The sequence below is a fragment of the Sus scrofa genome, chromosome 12, assembly GCF_054392235.1.
Source record: "Sus scrofa isolate SSC_HxYL_T2T_F1_AM1 chromosome 12, Sscrofa_HxYL_maternal_Yorkshire_Landrace_v2.0, whole genome shotgun sequence".
In the NCBI taxonomy this organism is placed as follows: Eukaryota; Metazoa; Chordata; class Mammalia; order Artiodactyla; family Suidae; genus Sus; species Sus scrofa.
Genome location: NC_139394.1, coordinates 52,497,830 through 52,516,399, shown reverse-complemented (window position 1 = coordinate 52,516,399; position 18,570 = coordinate 52,497,830). Strand labels below are relative to the sequence as shown.

Below are 18,570 nucleotides of genomic sequence, written 5' to 3'. Positions count from 1 at the left end.
CGTAGCAGAGGTTTAGGGTGGCTCTGAGTGATGGGTGCCTCACTCACGGCCTCTGAGTAGGGAGGTGTTGACGGAGGAGGCCTAGCCTGTAGGAGCTGAAGGGCCAGGCGTGGGTGGGGAAGGAGTTGGTGTCGGGCTGCTGTGGAATCCCTTGTGGCCCCAACGTCTTGTGACGTCAAGGGCTGCGTCTGCCTTGTTCTCTCCTGTGGGCCGGTGGGCTGGACAAAGACATCTTGATTTTTTATCAAACTTAAAGGAAGGCAAGGATATGAATTAATTGCATAAAGGTGAAGGCCCTGTAGGTTCAGGGGATAATCTGTAAAGTCTCAGAAGTACCAAGGGGGCAAATGGCACACAGGGGAATGTTGAACACGGTTGCCTGGGCCTGGAGTTGGGGCTTAGGGACTAACGGCGAGATGAGAGAGGTGATGTACAGTTGGGGGGGGGGTGATGTGCAGTGGTGGGGGGAGAAGGGAGAGGGGTGTGCTTGGGGGGGTGATGTGCAGTGGGGAGGGAGAAGGGAGAGGGGATGTGCTGTGGGGAGGGCGTGCACGGACCACGGAGAGCGCCGAGACTGGGACTTTATCCGGTGGCAAGGCTGAGCCCGAGGATGCTCCATCCGACTTCCTCAGGACGCATCTGCCTGAAAGAGATAAAGGAGCAGTGCCCCCATCGCTACAAAGAGCTCTTCTCCCTGGGCTACCTTTTCCTCTCCCTAGAGGGAGGAGAATTCTGCCCTCCTGAGTACTGTAGGTAATGGGGGGGTGCCTATTTCTCTCTTGAAATGAGGAGTCTTTGATGCACCTGTTCGGCATATGCCCCATCCCCCCTACCACATTTTGAGGGTCTGGAATGGCCTAGTGCACACACTAGGCACTTAGTTCAGTGTGTGTTGAATTGGATATTGACTGGACGCATGGAACACGGCAGGTCTCAGCATTCTTCCACCCACACATAAAGTAAACAAGACCAGGAACAAATTGGGTGAAGGAGCCTATGCACGACCCAAGGAGCGCTGATCCTGGCTGTCTGGAAGGCAAGTAGGAAAGTGGCTCAGAGCAACCAGAGCGTGAGATACGCTGCTCCCAGCCCACAGCTAACCAGCAGTGTAGAAACAGACTGTGTGTGGATATTTGCAGCCTGAGACGGACTCAGGCCTTTCCTCCCCAGGGGCTGAGCTCGTAGCCTCCCCTGCTGGTTCAGTAAGTGAGGGCCCCAGCGCCTGTGCTCCAGGTTTCAGACCAGCTGAAGCCAGCCAGACCTGAAAGGCTTGTGTTGGCAGTGCCAGTATCCGCCCCAGCCCCTGCCAGTGCGGGCGGCTGCTCCCAGAGCACGCTGTCGGGGAAGCGGATTGGACTGCAGCCCGAGCTCCCGCTGCCTATAGCTTGCACTGTGCGACTCGCTCACTGTTGAGAATGCACCTTGCTCGTACAGCCGGAGCTCAGAGCTCCAGAAAAAGATAGTTTCTTTCCGTGAGGGAACAGCTCAAGAAGGGCCAGCTGTCTTCTTCCCGGGAGAGCCCAGACTCCTCTCTGACTTTCTTTAGAATGTCCCAGCTCAGGAATTCAGGTGGGTAGAAAATGCCACAGGGGGGATTTTGTCATCATTTCTCTGGTATTGAAAGAGCCAGAGCGAGGATCCAGCTGGTCTCATTTACAGAGGATACCATTAACAAACGCAGAGCCACCACCCACACGCCAGTGTGGCGGGGCCAGACCGGCTAGGGAGTGGTGGTGGTCACGGGATCTTATTTCTGATGTGTGCGTTAGTGCCGTGCATGTGCTAAAGCCCAGGCCCTAGGGGCCCGCCCCTCCGGAGTCCTGTAGAGTGCGTGTGTGCCTGTGGTCCAGGAATCTTTAGGGAATAGGAAGAGGGGCAGCTGCGGAGAGGCCGGGCCCATTCTCTACCATGTGGTTTGCCCAACAGCCTGGCTCCAACACCTTAGCTCAGAATAAACTATTTCAGCAGCTTCCACAGCCAGGTGAGCATTCCAGGGCCTCTCCCCTCAGCCCCAGGCTGCATGCCAGCCCCACACTTCCTTCCTTACCTCTGAGTCTGGCTTCCACGAGTCTTAGTGGTGTCAGGCAGAGTACCTTTCCTGCCTCTGAGCAGAATGAGGCAGCAGCAGAGAGGAAAAAACATAACAGTCACTCATTTACTGAGCACTTTCTGGGTTCAGGCACCTTGCTAAATATTTGATATGCATTATCTCTTTTAAACAACTTGAGCTGAGGCTCAGAGACGTTAAGTAACTTGTCTAGGGACACACAGCTAGGAACTGGCAGCTAAAACCTGAACTTAGGTCTCTCTGACTATGAAGGCCAGGCCCTTGACCCAACTCCCTATTATTGCCTCTCCCTGCCTCTTTCCAGAATGGACCTGTTTTTCCTTCTGTACCTTCTCCCCACCAGTGTATGTTCCACACCTGTGTTCTCCTGACTCTCCTCCCGTGTGAACATAATCTCCCTCGCAGTAGCCAGGTACCCCTACCCTTTGGAATCTTCAGTAAAACTAAGGGAGTAGCCTCTCTTCCACCCCTGCCACCAGCAAATCTTCCCCCCTAACCATTTGCCAGTTCCCACACTTCTCTGGGAAATTTAAGGCCTGTGTGCACTCACACACCTACACACACGTGTACACACACCAGGGGTAGGGAGAGGTATGGGGGAGCTCGCAGGCTGCCATCCACTCTGAACAGGCATCTGCCTTGCCAGCTGGTTGGTAATGGCTCACGCTGCCTCCACTAAGAAAACAGCTGTTGGGACCAGCCATGTGGGATGATGTGGCTGCTGTGGGGTGGGGTGGCTGATGATGTTAGCGTTTTGTCTTGTGACCCATTGACCCCTCAACTAGCACAGACCAACTGTGGGGCTAGGGGTGGCTGGGTCTGGACCAGGGGATCAAAAGTGACTGAGGGGAGTTCCCTCTGTGGTGCAGCCAGTTAAGTATCCAGCATGGTCTCTGAGGCAGCATGGGTGCGATCCCCAGCCTGGCACAGTAGGTTAAGGATCCGGCATTGCCACAGCTGTGGCGTAGGTTGCAGCTGTGGCTTGGATTCGATATCTGGCTGGGGAACTTCATATGCCGCAGGCACAGAAAAGACAAAAAAGAAAAGTGACTGAGGGAGAGGCCTGTGCTTAGCTGTCTTGTGCAGGAATGAGGTCCTGCTGCTGCAGGGATGGGGGTGAGTCACCCCCTGACTGAGTGGATGCCTTTGGACTGGATGCCCGGGGTTTGTCAGGATCTGCATCTGGCACAAGGACCCATGCCTTTCGCCTTGTCCACTTTGTCATTTGGCGCCTGCCAGGTTCGTCCTTTCTCTCCCCACTGACCCGTGAGCCCTCTCCCAGTTCAGTCACAGTCTGTTCTGATTCAGCTAGGCTGGGGATGTCCGTCTCTCGCTCCTGAGCTACTGCCTCTGCCTTCAGAGTGATTGTGCATCCTCATGGCCAGCTTCCTCCTGCCTGGAAACCCCTCCCCTTAGGAATGTGAATAAACCGTTTCCACTGTCCTCCTGCTCCAGAGGATTCCCTGTGTATGAACTCACATTGGCAGACCTCTTCGCAGGCTGACCCACCCTTGACCACGATGGAATTGTCCTGCCCACCCTTCAGTCTCCTGTGAGGGACTGCATATAACTAGAGGTTCCTAGTTTGGGAATACACTCAAGTCTGAATTCAGTTTCTTATAGCCAGTCCTGTAGACTTGGCTCGTTAAAGATGATAATTAACCCATTGCTAATTGACCTCAGAAGCCAGCCAAGCATCCTGTATTTTACCAGCCTTGGTAGTGGATTTGTAGGCTATGCTAAGGTTTCTTAATAATCTGTAAGACTTCACTTTTCTGTCTGCATCTTATTTGCTCTAAGGACATTCTGTAAAATTAACAAGCTATAAAGTTTGATTGAAGGTTTCAACAAATGTGAGAATAATTGGCTCCATTTAGAGAAACAAGAAAAACAACCTGTAAACTTGAGTTTGTAGGGGAAAACCCATGTGATTTTTCTCTGTAACCAGAGGAGCAGTAGCAAGCAGGACTTTTTAAGACCAGAAAGAGTAGAACTGGCTGATAGTGCACATTTAAACTCTGACTCCCCCAAACCAAAGGTTCAGAAAAAGAAATTTTGCAAAATCTAACCAGCCACTGTGATGCTCGAGCCTTCCAGGAGGCCTGTTGGAGAAAACAGGGATGCAGTAAAGACAGAGGAGTCCCTTGTCCCTGGACTTGGATCCAGAGCGCTGGGCCAGCACGCGACCCCTCCTCCTGGGCCCTGGCTGGATCCGCGGTTTTCTCCCTTCCCTGTGGCTCGTGTTAAGTCTTACAACTTTACATCCGTCCGTGGCGTGTGGTGCTCAGTTCCTTTTCTCTCTCTGGCCCTCCACCGCATAAGACAGCTTAGATCTCCTTTTCTGTTCCTGCCCAGGCATCTCTGCCCGGGCTGGGCTGGTCCCCTGCCAAGTGGCTACAGACAGTTGCCAGTTTTCAGAGTGCACCACTCTTGGCTTATCCTCCACCCCACCTAAGATACCCCAGGCAGGTAGCCCAGCCTGCCTTCCTCTTCTCTCTGGCCCTTGAGGTTTCTTCCTGCTTTCCTCAAGACCTAACCTTCCGCCGAGCTCCACTTCCACTTACCCTGTGCAGGCTCGCGTTCTCTCTCTAAGGAACTGAGCCTGGGACAGGACGGGCTGCCGTATCGCCTTGCCACATCTCACTTTCAGTTTTCCTTTCTGCTTGGTTCTTTGCGTGTGGACCTGATCCGGGTGATAGCTGGAACCCTGAGGCTAGAGGTTTCAGTTCCCACTGATGGGGCGCGCTGCCTCAGATGGTCTTCAGGGGAAGGCAAAGGGGCTTTCTCTGGGTGCCTTTCTTTCGCCTCTTCCCTGACCCAGAGCCCCAGTTTTCTTTCCAGTTTTCTGACTGGTTTGTGTGAGACATTCCATCCGTTAACTTTGGAGCTCCTGGTGATCCCCTGCGCAGTGAGTCCCTCGAGAAGGACCATGCCTGCCCCTGAGAAGGTGCCAGTCTCATGTGCCCCAGGGTGTTCCCTGGCCAGCAACCTTCTACTCATCTCTAGGCCCCCTCCAGCCCCACCTGTTAACAGCCTGGGAAGGAGGCCTCTCCTGCCCAGCTCTTTCTCCTCTAGAGAGTCTAAAGTTTGCCCAGAGCTACAATGTACATACCACTTACATTCTCTGTTTTTCATTGATATAGAATGGAAAAATGTACTCATGAACAGAGCTCTTGTGGGGATTATGTCATAGACTTCATCTGGACTCCTCCTCTCCAAGTAGGGAGCCTTAGCTTTAACCCCTCTCCTACCAGAAAGCCCTCCTTGGCCCAAGATCATCTCGGAATCGGCTCTCTGTGGGTGGCTTCCTCTGTGGTGATGTCCCTTCTTAACATATTTAAACTCCCCACCACCACCAGCTCAAGTGCTGGATTCTTTGTTTAGGAGAAATCTACCCCATGGGGCTAGATTTCCTCCCACCTGAAAGCAGAATGCTTCAGCACACCGGCCACCAGGCTGGAGGCTGAAGGTTTCTCTCTGCCCCTGGACAAGCCCTAGACTTGATGCCTCTCAGTTCCCTACCGCCTCAGTAGCTCAAGCCTGTCCCTCACACCCCCAGTGCACTTTGAAAGCCAAGGAGACTCTACACCCTTGGCTGTCCTCCCCGCTAGTTGTATCACAAAGGAGAGGATACTCTTCCAAAACCCTGGGTGACTTTTCTCTCTCCAAACAGGTAGAATTCTTTTCAGGCCTCTTAGTACCAGCCCAGCAACCCCACTGGATCAAAGCTCTTTTGAGAATCATCCAGGAGTTCCCTTGCCCTAGGGGAGGAAGGCAAGGGAAACGGCCACAGCAGACAAAATCCCCAGGAAACCAGTTCCTTCTAAACTGGGCGAAAACTAGAATGGGGGACGGGGTGGGGGTGGTGGTGGTAGCACTCCTTTTTGTTTAGGAGTGTCCATGTAGAGGGCTGTTTCTCCTAGACCACTAAGGATGTACCGCAGGCAGGCTCAGGATGTCTGCATCCCTGGGTCCCGCTGTGCCCTGGAAACCCCCATCTCCAGGAGTCCCACGTCCACACATGTGGCCTTTCTCCCTCTTGGCCAGGAACCACACTTTCTTCCTGAGCCATTCAGCCTACCATCCAGCCCATGACCTGACAGGGGGAGCTCTCCGGCCTGCCTGTCCGCACACACTCCCTGGGCGCGCTCTCCTCTTCTGGGTGGGGTTCCGCCGTACTCAGCAGGGGTGCTAGCCTACCTCTAAGCATCCAGGTGATGCCGAGGACCACTATCAGGTGTTTCTCTCTCCTCCTCTAACCCCTAACCGCCCCTCCCCTCCTTTCAGCGACAGCAGACTCACTCCGAAAAGGAAAAGTCCTGGACCCATTACATAATTATCCATAGTGCAAGCAGTAGCTGGGGCGTAAGGTCAGAGGTCATAGTGGGGTCAGGTGGCTGACACACACTGTAACGACAAGGTGGTTAAAATTAGACCACAGAGAGGAAACTGGCAGTCTTGTGGAAATGCAGAAGTTTCCTCTGCAAGTGAGAGGCTGGGGATGCAGGGAGGCCACTGTGCGTGCTGCCTGCCAGGCTATTACTCATTTCAGCTCTGTTCTTTAATGCCTTTTAGCCCCTGCTTCTGTATTTCTAGCCTTCCTCATCACATGTTTGAATGCACGCGATGGAGCCCATGGTTACCTGCCTGGCCTAAAAAGAGCTGCTTTCCTCCTTCAAGGAGGTAGGCCCAGGACTGGGTACCCCAAGCTCAAGACAGCTGTCCTTTCCTAAGCCTTTTCTAGGTAGCTGAGCACCTGTTAGATCCGCCGCCCAGGTGGTCGAGGTACTCAGCCAGCGATTCGAGCCTCCCAGGCAGGGAGGGTGGCAGGATGGCTCAACGGGTGGCAGAGGATGGAGTCGGGGAGCACGTGGTTGGCTGTCGTGTGCTGCATGTTCCCTGGCCAGCCCGCTGCCACAGTGCTGTTCATTTCCATGGTCTCCTGGAGGATTTTGGGTCACGCCTGCCTCATCTGCTCCCCGTGGTACCCAGCCAGCTTCCCTGCTCCTGTCAGTCCTTACCGTGAGCCTCCTGAGAGTCCTGCTTGTCCGTAGCACGCCTTGCCAGGGAAGTAGGAGAGGTGCGAGGTGTAGTCTCTGCCACCAATGGAGTTCTCATCCAGGCGAGGACGAGATAAAACAACACGCAAGCAGTCAGAGCACGTCTCCGGGATTAGTGACTTCACTGTGAGGTGCAGCCAGGGAAGTCACGTCCCGTCACAGGCTGGGAAACATGGGCTCTGAGCGGGGGTTAGAGCCGCTGGTCATGGAGGGGCCGCCACCCTGTGGCATATCTGGCCACTGAGGTGTTTCCCTATTCGAGTGGACTTTACCACTTGGGTGCCTCTGATCAAACAGGGCCCCTTTTCTCCCTTGCTGAGCCAGGGGACCCCAGAGGCCAGGGATGAAGAGGAGGGCATGAGAAGGTGCAAAGCAGGTGGGTTTGCAGGTGAGGGCATGCATGTGTGGTCTTGCAGGAGAAGGACCCAGACAGGGTGACTAGGGAACTTCATCTGAGACACGAATTCGATGATTGCTCGAGGCATGGAATTTCATTTCAGTTAAATCGGCCACAGCTTCTCCGACAGCACTGGCTTACATGCTGATGTGGCCTCGTGGGAGCAGGATGGCCTGAACCTCGAGAGGAGGAGAGCTTGGCGAAACACCCCCTGCTTTGCCTGTCTCCCTTCTGACAACAGCTTCCTGCTGGACCCCAGTCTCTTGAGCATGAGAAGCTCTTAGGTGGGGCAGGAACCTGTCAGGGGAAACCCGAAATGATCTGGCTGAAATGAAACAGCCAAGAAAGCCCTCATCATTCATTTTGCACTCAGGCTGAAAGTTCTCCTTTTGTGAGTCTGGCGAGAGGGGAGCTGAGAGCAGAACGGAGAGTGGCAGTGAGGGGTACTAGAAAGCCGGGTTCGGAAGTTCCTGTTGTGGCTTAGCAGTAACAAACCTGACTGGTATCCATGAGGACACAGGTTTGATCCCTGGCCTCGCTCAGTGGGTTAAGGATCCGGCGTTGCCGTGAGCTGTGGTGTAGGTTGTAGACATGGCTTGGATCTGGCGTGGCTGTGGCTGTGGCGTAGGCTGGCAGCTGCAGCTCCGATTCAACCCCTAGCCTGGGAACCTCCATATGCTGCAGGTGTGGCCCTAAAAAGACAACAAAACAAAACAAAACAAAAAGCCGTGTTCTGTGAAAGCCACCGTTTTGTGCTCCGTCCTTCCTTCTATCAGTTCCGTACCAACTTAGAAGAATTTAATTTACTCTTTATTAGGACTTCAGGAAGAGAAAGGCAAATCCTGGAGGACCCGTGTCGTTGGTCCTGGGTTGTCTGCTACCCCAGAGGTGACCTAAGGGGAGATGGTGGTGACTCTTCCTTCAGGAGGTCTCGGCCCTCGACTCGTCTCACACATGGGCTCCCACCCACTCTCTCCACCTCCCTTGCTCAGTTGACGCGTTTCTCATGTGCCCCTTGGCCAACAAACATTGTCTCTCATCTTCCCTTTCAGAAAATGCTGTTTTTCTTCTCTCCCTCTCGCCCTGTAGGTTATTGCAGCCGACTGCAAAAGGGTCACAGTACTGAAGTATTTTCTGGAAGCCCTTTGTGGACAAGAAGAGCCTCTGCTGGCATTCAAGGGTGGAAAATATGTGTCAGTGGCACCCGTCCCAGACACCATGGGAAAGGAAATGGGAAGCCAAGAGGGAAAACAACTGGAAGATGAGGTACGATGCGGGAAGAGCCCGCTGTGGCTGAGGGAAGGCCCCCTGGCCCCCACCACCCTGCTCTGCCCAGGCTTCAGCGTCTGCCCCTGGTTATTTATAACCACTCAGAGCGGGGGCCATGTTGACGTGACCAGCCAGCTTCTCAGGAGTGCACTCTGCTGGTGCCCCCTCCTGCCAGTCCCACCCCAGTGCCTCCATCTCACTCTGCTACGAGTTCCAGATGCTTCTTTTTAATGTTACATTGGAGGAGAAGGGAGGGAAAGAAAGAGTTTAATAATGTGCAGCTCTGGAGGCTTAGGAAAGGGAGTGGGGGGGAGTGTTAGGGTTCAGGCTGAGGATCAAGTTTATGGATGTGTGGAGCTCAGTGCAGCACAGGCCTGACTGCAGCCTCCAGCACACGTACAGGAAGAGCTGACATTGCTGGCCCCGTGTGGAAAATCACCCCCCCACCCGGCCTACCCTCCCTCCCTGCTCCCTCCCTCCTGCACATCCTGATGTGATTAAGGAATTCTCCTCTTGTTTGTTTGCCCTTGGTTGTTCCTGTAGCGCTTGCTTCAGTCCAGAGTGCATGTATGGGTGTGCGCACACCCGCCAGCCTGGGTGCCCACCCCTGCCAAACTCCCTGGCGGTGCCTTGCCATGCCCGCATGTATCTCTGGGGGTGACTGTTACTGTGGTTCTTAGAGTGCTGGGTTTGTGTGTCAGTTTAAGTTGAGCACCACTGCCAGCTCTCCTGCTGTCTGTGGGTTCTGAGGAAATGTGAGTGTGGACGGTGTCGGTGCATGAGTGCATTTGCTGCTGCTGCCAGCTGCCCTGCTGTGCATCTGGGTGTGTGCACTTTGCCTGATGGTCGACTCTTTCCTTCTTTTTGCCCCACAGTTAAAGACAGAGGGAACTTAGGTGGGAAGGAACGTGGGACTTAAGGGACGGAAGCGATTCTAGCCAGAGGCCAGGTCACCCGTAGGCCAACCCAGTCATTTGGCCCACAGCAGTCTCCAGCGCCTGGTGGAGCAGGGTGGGGTGTGGGATGAAATCAGCAACAGGCCGGGGAAGCCAGCTGTCAGCTGGAAGCTGTCGTTTGTGATCTGAAGCGGTGATAGAATGGCCACCTTTGCTGCAGAGTCTTCAGAGCAGCAAAGTCTTGGCCAGGCTTCATCAGAATAGCTGGAGAACCCAAACCCCACCCCACCCCTGATGACACAAGGCTCAGCTTCCAGGATAGAGGTGGTTCCAGGGATAAAGCTGAGCCCATGATTCCAGACTCCAGATGCAACCTGGGCAGGGAGTAACGGGAAAGAATGAGCTGTCAGAATGGGAGGAGACAGTGGGGTTGCTAAAGCCGTCAGAGTGTCCAGGCTTCAGGCGGGACAGAGCAGTGCCACCCAAGCCCTGGGCACCGTGAAGGCAAGCGTGAGCAGGGTAGCGCCCCGGTCAGTTGTCAGAGGCACGCGTTCAGACCGAGGCAGCCAGTAGAGGTGGGCGAGGTGGCGCTCTAGGACTGCTGGAGGAAATGTCCTCGGCCCCTCTCACAAGGAGCAGAGCAGCTCTCCGTCCCAGGTCTTAGCTGGGCCACGCTCTCGCCCTCCTTCTAAGGCTTACTGACCAGGCAAAGGTTGTGACCCACGCCATGCTGCCCACTTCTTCCTTTTCCCACGAGCCTCCTGGGTTCCTTTATGTTAGTGGCCCCTGGGAAACCCTGCTTACCCTGCTCTGTGTAATTTCATAACCCTGCACTTCCTCGTTCACTGTGAGAGCTGAGCCAACCTCAGACAAGCCTCGCTGACCCTCCTCTGACCTCAGTCAGCTCAGTCCAAGTCCCATGATAACTGTGTCTCCCTGATCAGAGCAGATAGGGGCAGTGTCCCCCACAGACCAGCCAGGGACCCTGCTCCACTCATTCCAGTCCAGGTTAACCCCATGAACAGGAAGTGAATGTGCAATCTTCTTCCTTCCCATGGCCTGGGCCCCTCTGGAGGTGGGCCCTGTGACCTTGGAGCCTGCAGGTCGTCAGATGAGTGGTGACAGTGGACAACACCCCGACCCCTGAGGCCTCTTAGGATGATGGCAGTTCTGGCCCCATCCTGAGGTCTCCTCTCTCCCCAAACTGCAAGGCTGAGTCACTTAAGCTGATTGGGAGAGGAAGCGGAGGGGGGAGGGTCTTTCAGACATCATTCTTCATGAGCAGAACAGAGTCCTGCCAAATCACCTGTCCTCCCACCCCTAAATTTTGCTCCCAAGACACAGCATCACCTACCCACTCACACACTCTGCTGACCACTCTGAGCCAAGAGAGTCCATTGGAATATCAGCGAGATGGACAGAGGAAGGACGTGGCAGTCCATACTGAACAGGATCCCTGTGGGCCTGTGGGAGGCCGGGCGAAGCTGAGCTGCCGAGTCTGGGTCTGAGTCTGAGCTGCACAGGCCCCACCTGCGCTGCTTGGTGTTCATGTTAGGAGCACAGACCTTGCAATCAGACTCACTAAGGTTTGAATCCCTGCTCTGCTGCTTACTGGCTTTGTGACCTTGAGCGAATTGTTTAACTCTTTAGACCTCAGTTTTACTTTGTTTTTTTTGGCCACACCTGCGACATGCAGAAATTCCCAGGCCAGGAGTTCCCATTGCGGCTTAGCAGTAACGCAACTAATATCCATGAGGATGTGGGTTCAATCCCTAGCCTCACTCAGTAGGTTAAGGATCCAGTGTTGTGGTGTAGGTCGCAGACACAGCTTGAATCTGGCATGGCTATGGCTGTGGCGTAGGCTGGCAGCTGCAACTCTGATTTAACCCCTAGCCTTAGAGCTTCCATGTGCCACAGGTTTGGCCCTAAAAAGCAAAAAAAAAAAAAAAAAAAAAGAAAGAAAAGAAATTCCCCGGCCAGGGATAGAACCTGTGCCACAAGCAGTGACACCACCAGATCCTTAACCGCTAGGCTGCCAGGGAACTTCTGTTCATTTATAAGAGAAGGATGATGATAGCATCTATTCACAGGCTGTTAGGAATATTAAATGAGTTAATACGTAGAAGCTCTTAGCCCAGTACCTGGCCTTATAATAAGCGCTCAGTAAATGGTCTCTGTTTTTGTCATAATCATGGTCATTATTATTATCCAGTGTCATCCAGACCCAGGAATCTTCTCCCATTAAATCACCCCATTACCCATGTTGACCCTGTTCCTCAAAGGAAGCTCTCTGGGGCAGCTGCATGTTCTCTCCTGACCAAGGCCAAAAGTGAAAGAGTGAGAAATGGAGCCTGGGACCACCCGGGGAGTCATGGCTTCTAAGAGCTGAGGCTGCAAGCAGGGAGGTGCCATCCCTAGGGAAGGCCCCACCAGCCTGGCAGGAGACTCCTTAAGCTAGCCAGCCATCTCCCAGTCTCTCCAAGCCCCCAGAGGGCAGCTGAGCAAGGACATGTCATGTGAATTCTGATCACGGGGCCCCCAGCCCCCACACCACCAGGCTACAGTCTGTAAAAGAGACCAGGGCAAGGTTTCCTGAGCTGCAACATCCGCTCTCTGAGCCAAGCCGGGGCAGGGAAGCGCCGCGTCTGACTCCCAGCTGTCAGCCAGCATGGATTCCTCTCAGATCATTAACATGAATTAGGCTTAAATTGGGTGGTTTAACTTTCTCTGTTGTTTTCCCCTTTGGTGATTTCAAAATAAAAATGGGCCCAAAGTTTGTATTGGGGTTCTGTGCACAGAGGGAAGGGCTGTGAGTACAGGCCTGGCAGTGGACATGACGTGAGTCTGTGAGAAGAGGGCCCTGCAGTGGGAAGGGGAGCGGTTGCCTGGGAGAAAGGTGTGGCAGCGTCTCTCCACCTGCTGCTGCCCAGTGGAGGGAAGCACACACCTCTGGGGCCAAATGAGCCTGGACTGGGACAGGAGAGGGACGGAAGGATGGGTCTGGCCAGTACCCTAGGCTCACAGTCCCTTCTCTCCCCTGGCCTGTGCCACCACCAAAGGAGGAGGACGTGGTGATTGAAGACTTTGAGGAAGATTCAGAGGCTGAAGGCAGCGGGGGTGAGGATGACATCAGGGAGCTTCGGGCCAAGAAGCTGGCTCTAGCCAGGAAGATAGCGGAGCAGCAGCGTCGCCAGGAGAAGATCCAGGTGGGGCCCGCCTGGGGAGCGCGGTTGCCGTGTGGGCGGTGGTCTGTCCAGGGCAGGAGGAGGTGGGAGCGGGGAGTAGGGATGAGCAGGACCCCCTCAGGGGGAGTCTCATGGTGTCCTGTCTGGTTCCCGTTTTCTTCCTCCACCACTAAGTTCTGGTTTGGTGCCTGGAGTCTCCCTCCTGGGCTCCAAGGCAGGGCCAGGTTCTCCTCAGATAATCTGCTGAAAGCTTCTCCCCCAGTGATGATCTGTGAACACACACCACACACACACACTCACACACACAACCTTTCACGTAATTGCAGGGGTTTCAGAGTTCCCCTGAACTTTGTCCAGACTCTCCTGGAGAAGCCCTGGATTCTCTGTTGAGAACACCTATTCTCAGGCGGAGACGGGGTCACGGCCACAGTCTGCTTGTCTGGATTCCCAGCCTGATGGCCAAGCCCCTCCGGACAGGACACTAAACCTTTCCAGGGAGAAGTCATTCCATGTCCACACAAAGATTCCTGCACCACCGGCCCCCTGGTGGACCCATGCCTTCTTTCCAGCAGGCTTTCTTTATGGCTCTCCCAGGTCTGACTCTTGCTCGCCTCCTCTTACGCAGGGCTCAGGGCAGGCAGGGAAGAGCCCATCATGCCTCCCGCTTTAGGACTAGCTGCAGACCGGAGGGCGCATCAGTCCTCTTCGGGACTGTTTTCAGCCCTCTCTGTGACCACCTCTGGCCTTCGGTATACAGTGTGGTGCATGTGCTTGGGCCAACCAGGTCAGCCTGGGCGCCCCCACTTACTCGCTCTGAGACTTTGGGCCCATTGTTTAACTTCTCCGAGCCTGTTTCCTCACCTGCAAAATGAAAGTGGTGACAGCACCTCCCTCTTTGAATGGCTGTGAGGCCCACAGGCACAGGTGCACGTGTAGCACCCAGCACAGTGCAAGGCCCACGCTTGTGCTGATTCAGGGGCTGGTGTGGCCTGACAGCGGCCCAGTGCCCATCAGACAGAGCGCTGCCCTGGGAGGGGAGTGGCTGCAGTTGGGATCGCCGTCCTTTGGGCAGCCCTTAGGCCTGCCGGCTGGAAGCACATGTGTAATACTCTACCAGCATCGCCATCGTGGGAACGGCTGCCTCCTCCACCCTCCGTGGCCCTCAAAGCTTTGTCCTCAAGCTGTCTTTCTGCGTGTCCTATCGCTCCTTTTTTTCCTCACCATCAGTGTTCTGGAAGTTCTGTCCATGCAGCCATCTCCATTTCTTGACTCTCCGCCCAACAGTTATGGGGACAGTTGCATCAGAAGTCACCAAGTACTTGTCTTTGTCAAGTCCCATCACAGTTGACTTCCCTGTAGCTTTGGAGCCCGAAGCCGCCTCCCTCTGTCCTCACAACCGCATGTGAGGACCTGCGTCTCTGTCTGCGGGTCATGCCACCATCCTGGGTCTCCTCACCACCATTCTTGCTACTGCTTTTGTCTTCTCCGTTCAGCACACAGAGTTAGCCCTCAGCAGATATCTTACTTTAGCAGGTTAATAGATGGTAGCAGTGAGAGCCTCGTCTTAAGTTCCTCCCTGGCTTTTACCCTCACGTCTCATTTCTTATCAGATCCTGTCTGTTCACTCATTTATGCCCCTCCCTCCCCTCCATTCCCATTGCCACTACCGCTCCTCTAGTCCAGGCGCTGACTGGGTCGTAGCCAGCAAGGCCCCGCATTGCCCATGTCCAGGGACTCCTAGTTACCTTTAGTCTGGACAGCAGCTCCCGGGATTGTGTGGCACATGCTCTGCATTGCCAGGCTCACTGCCTCCAATGCATCTTATGTGGTGTCATCATTCTCTTTCCAAAAGAGCCATTCCCCTGCTCAGGAGTCATCTGTGCCTTTGCTTGGCTCATAAAATAAAGTCATAGTCCTTCTCGTGCCATCTAAGGCTTTCTCATCTCTTCCAGGTCCACGTTTCCGTACACTCCTTCCATCCCCCATGAACCGTTACTAGTTGTGTGACACTATTACTGTTAATTTCCTCTCTCCTCATCTCTAAGACAAAAGTGCTATCAGCACCTGCCTCAGAAAGACAGCACAGGAGTTCCCCTCGTGGTTCAGCAGTAATGAATCCAGCTGGTATCTGTGAGGACGAGGGTTCGATCCCTGGCCTTGCTCAGTGGGTTAAGGATCCCGTGTTGCCATGGACTGTGGTGTTGGTCGCAGACATGGCTCAGATCTGGTATGGCTGTGGCTGTGGCGTAGGCCAGCAGCTGCAGCTTCGATTGGACCCCTAGCCTGGGAACCTCCATATGACGCAGGTGCGACCCTAAAAAAACAAGAAAGAAAGAAAGGCTGTGCACATAAAGCAGTGGCTGTCCAGACACTGCAGCCCTCCGGCCTGGATGGCACTAACCCTCCCTCCGCTCTCTGTCCGCAGTGCTCTGCCCTTTCCCACTCTCGCGTCTTTGTTCATGCTGTTCCCTCACCTCCTTGTGCTCCACATTTCCTGTTACCTGTTGAAATTCTATTCTTCCTTCAATCCCCAGATGAAACCCCATCTCCCCAGTGAAGCCTTCCCTGATTCCCCCCAAGGAGGAGTTCCTCTCCCTGCTCAGTGTTCCTATGGCACTGATTTATACTTCATTTGTGAAACATAGATCACGTCTCAAGTTACACTTATTTCTGGACGTGTTCCCCCGGCTTGACTGTGAACTCCTTGGAGTCAGGTCCCACGTCCTCCACTCAGTGTAGTCGGTTTGTGATGAGCACCTCCTGTGCTGGTGGTGAGAGGACACCGGGGCGAACCATGGCCGTCCCGTCCCGAGCGTCCAGTGGAGTGGAGAAGCCAGTGGTTGATAAGCAAGCCTTGTCACGGACGGGTGGTGCAGGCTGCTGTGAGAGCACATGCCTCAGGGGCACGGCCTTGCCTTGTTGCTCCAGTGACAAGCAATCCCTGACAAATAGAAGGTCTCCCATGAGACTTGATTTCCGGTGCCCGTGGCTGCTCAGGCCCAGGCACCGAGGGCCTGCTGGGGGCCGGCCCGGGCCCGGGGTGCTGTGGCCCCTTTAAGAACAGGCCCCACATGCACCGCTGCTGGCGGCCCTGCCTCCTGTCAGCCTTCTTCCTCCAGCCTCACAGCCACAGGAGGATTTCTCAGCAGAGAAAAAATTCCCCCCCTTCCCTCCCCCCCGCCTTTAATGCCCGGGGCCCTTCACTTCCATAATTCTTCATTTTCCAGCCTTGAACGTAAGCCAGACACATCTGTCTGGCCATATGCGTGAACCCTGGAGTCTGTGCCGAGGTGGCTGTAAAACAGGGCCGGTGAAGGCCCTTCTGGGAGAGCGCACACATGTGTGTGCCCTCGGGCCATTGGCTCCCTGCCCAGAACCACGGGGCTGCAGCGCTCCAAACCCATGTTAACCTTTTCTTATTTTTCCTCTTTTTGTTTAATTTAAGGGGGGAAAATCCCAAGGAAAAGGTATAAATTGTCCTGGGAGTGGGGGAGAGGCTCTGCACTGGAGAGGCCATTATTGTTGGCAGGTACCTGGGTCACACTAATACAATAAGGAAGAGAGGAGCATCGGGTGAATTAAGATCGGAGAGATGGGCTGTAAATTACACTGCTCTGAACTCCATCAGTCTCCAGGGGTGTTAACCGAGAGGTGTAAGGCAAGTCCCCAGCTCCCAGTGCCTTTTACAGATGCAGCAAAACAGGAACCACACGTGTTTGGGGAAGGGGATACGAAGATGGGCTTGAAAAAAGTCTCCTGGCCCCCATGCTGGCTGTAAAGTCCAACTGCGTTCTGGGGCTGGAGCCACACCCCCACTTCCCTGCTCCCACCTAGACCCCTGGGCCGAAGCTCATCTGTGGGGCTGGGGGAGGTGAGGCCTGGCCTCCCTGCTTCCGGCGTTGCACAGAGGCTGGTGAGTGGGGCCGACTGGAGGTCAGAAAAGGGGTGTGGGCAGCTCTCAGGGCCTGTGCAGCTGGAGCCTCGGCGCCCAGGCAGGCCCCTGGATGCTGGGGGCCAAGTCCGCCCACCCAGGGCTGTGAGGCCACCCTCTCCGACTCAGCCAAGGCTTTGCCTGTGGCCTGAGACAGCTCTTCATCTTGCGCTGGTTGTGCCCACCTTGCTTCTTTCCACCCAAGTTCTTTTCATTCCCACTGCTGTTCTTGGGAGGTGTCCAGAGACCAGAGCAGGACACATGGTTTGTCTGGGAAATTGGTCAGAGTGTTTCATTCTGAACGAGGCCCTCAGGGCAAAGCAGTCACTGAAAATCCTCCTCCGGGCTTGGGGCGTGGCCCCTTGGCACCTCACACTGGCCCTAGCCCTGTGAATCCCCCGCCTCCTCTCTGCCTCCACGAGGCTTTGCTGTGATTTGTGCTGCTGTCGGGCGGGGTCAGGTTTCCTGAGCAGTTGCAAACATCCCACCTGAAACATAACAGGCTCTTCCTCTGGCCACAGCTATTGTTTCCCTCGGCATTATGGCCACAGTCTTGCTCTGTAGCCAGCAATGACATGTGTTCTGAAAATAGCTTCACTCCTCTGTCCCCTTCCCGCCCACCCACCCTCCTGAAGATGCAGTCACTCCTTTGTGGTGGCCCCAGGAGTTTCAGTCTAAATATAGCTGCAGCCCATTCACACTGCCACCCAGCTGGGGGCGGGGGGGAGGCTGTGGAACAATGGGGCATGTACAGAGCCCCCCACACCTGTATGGAATCTAGCGGAAGGCAGACACTCAGCCCTGGCTCCTAGCTGTCGGAGACAGGGTGGGAGCCAGTGCACTACCAGGCCAGGGGCACGTTCACGCCAGGGCAGGAAAGCACATCAGCCTGAGGAGCCGGGCAGCCGCCCTCCCCACTCAAGCCCATTCCAGAGCTTGCTGCAGCCACTCTCACCTCCCCGACTCCAGCAGCACCCACACGGTCCTGTCCTCCAGCAGAAGAGTCAGGCTTTTGGCTGGACCGTCCTTAGGCTGCTGCCTGGAGCAAGCGCAGGAGTGCACGCTTAGCCCTGCCACTCCCTCTCCATCAGGAAAGGGCAGTTAGGAGTAGCAGGCACGTCATCGTAATTATAACCTTGAAAAAAGGCAGCAGGTGTATGTTAACTTCTGTGGCACTGACCCTAGATATCCAGAGAAGGGATCCTAAGCAAAAACTCGCCCCAAATGAAGATGCTAATAGAAACCAGTGCTTCTGCCTGCTTTCTACAGCAAATGCAGACTCTGCACCTTTGGTTTCTGCTGCTGCTCAAGAAGGAATGCCTGCCTGCACTGTTGATTATCTCACCAACTATTCCTATTATATATTTCATTTCCGTTTTCCCATTTTTTGTTTTGTTTTTTTAAAAATGCCTCCACAGGGAGTTCCCGTTGTGGCTCACATTCAATCCCTGGCCCCATATGCCAAGGGTGCAGCCATTAAAAAAAGGGGAGGGGGTCCTGACATGGCTCAGTGGAAACAAATCTGGCCAGTATCCATGAGGATCCAGGGGCTCGATCCCTGGCCTCACCCAGTGGGTATGGGATCTGGCGTTGCTGTGAGCTGTGGTGTAGGTCGCAGACGTGGCTCGGATCGTGTGTTCCTGTGGCTGTGGTGTAGGCCAGCAGCCGTAGCTCTGATTAGACCCCTAGCCTGGGAACTTCCATATGCTGTGGGTGTGGCCCTAGAAAGCAAAAAAATAAAAATACCTCCACATAGCTAAAGGA

General features: G+C 54.7%; 1 protein-coding gene and 1 long non-coding RNA gene across 7 annotated transcripts in view; one reads left to right on the top strand and one right to left on the bottom strand.

Moving 5' to 3' along the window:
• SMG6 (SMG6 nonsense mediated mRNA decay factor) overlaps window positions 1-18,570 on the top strand; it is a 214,180-nt gene that overhangs the window by 182,687 nt on the left and 12,923 nt on the right. For 5 of the 6 annotated variants that reach the window (XR_014821495.1, XM_021067586.2, XM_021067587.2 and 2 more), the window contains exons 14-15: window positions 8,615-8,791; window positions 12,750-12,896. Coding sequence is in view for 4 of the 6 variants with exons in the window: in XM_021067586.2 (XP_020923245.1) it covers window positions 8,615-8,791; window positions 12,750-12,896 (324 nt within the window). In the remaining 2 variants the exon portion in view is untranslated. Of the gene's footprint in view, window positions 1-8,614; window positions 8,792-12,749; window positions 16,102-17,775; window positions 18,550-18,570 lie in introns of those variants that run through there. The other variant, XR_014821494.1, reaches the window with a different exon arrangement.
• Window positions 517-5,214, bottom strand: LOC110256076 (uncharacterized). The gene is made up of 3 exons (XR_002337310.2): window positions 4,633-5,214; window positions 2,048-2,104; window positions 517-643 (listed from the first exon to the last, which is right to left on the bottom strand). It is a non-coding gene; the product is annotated as an uncharacterized LOC110256076 (long non-coding RNA).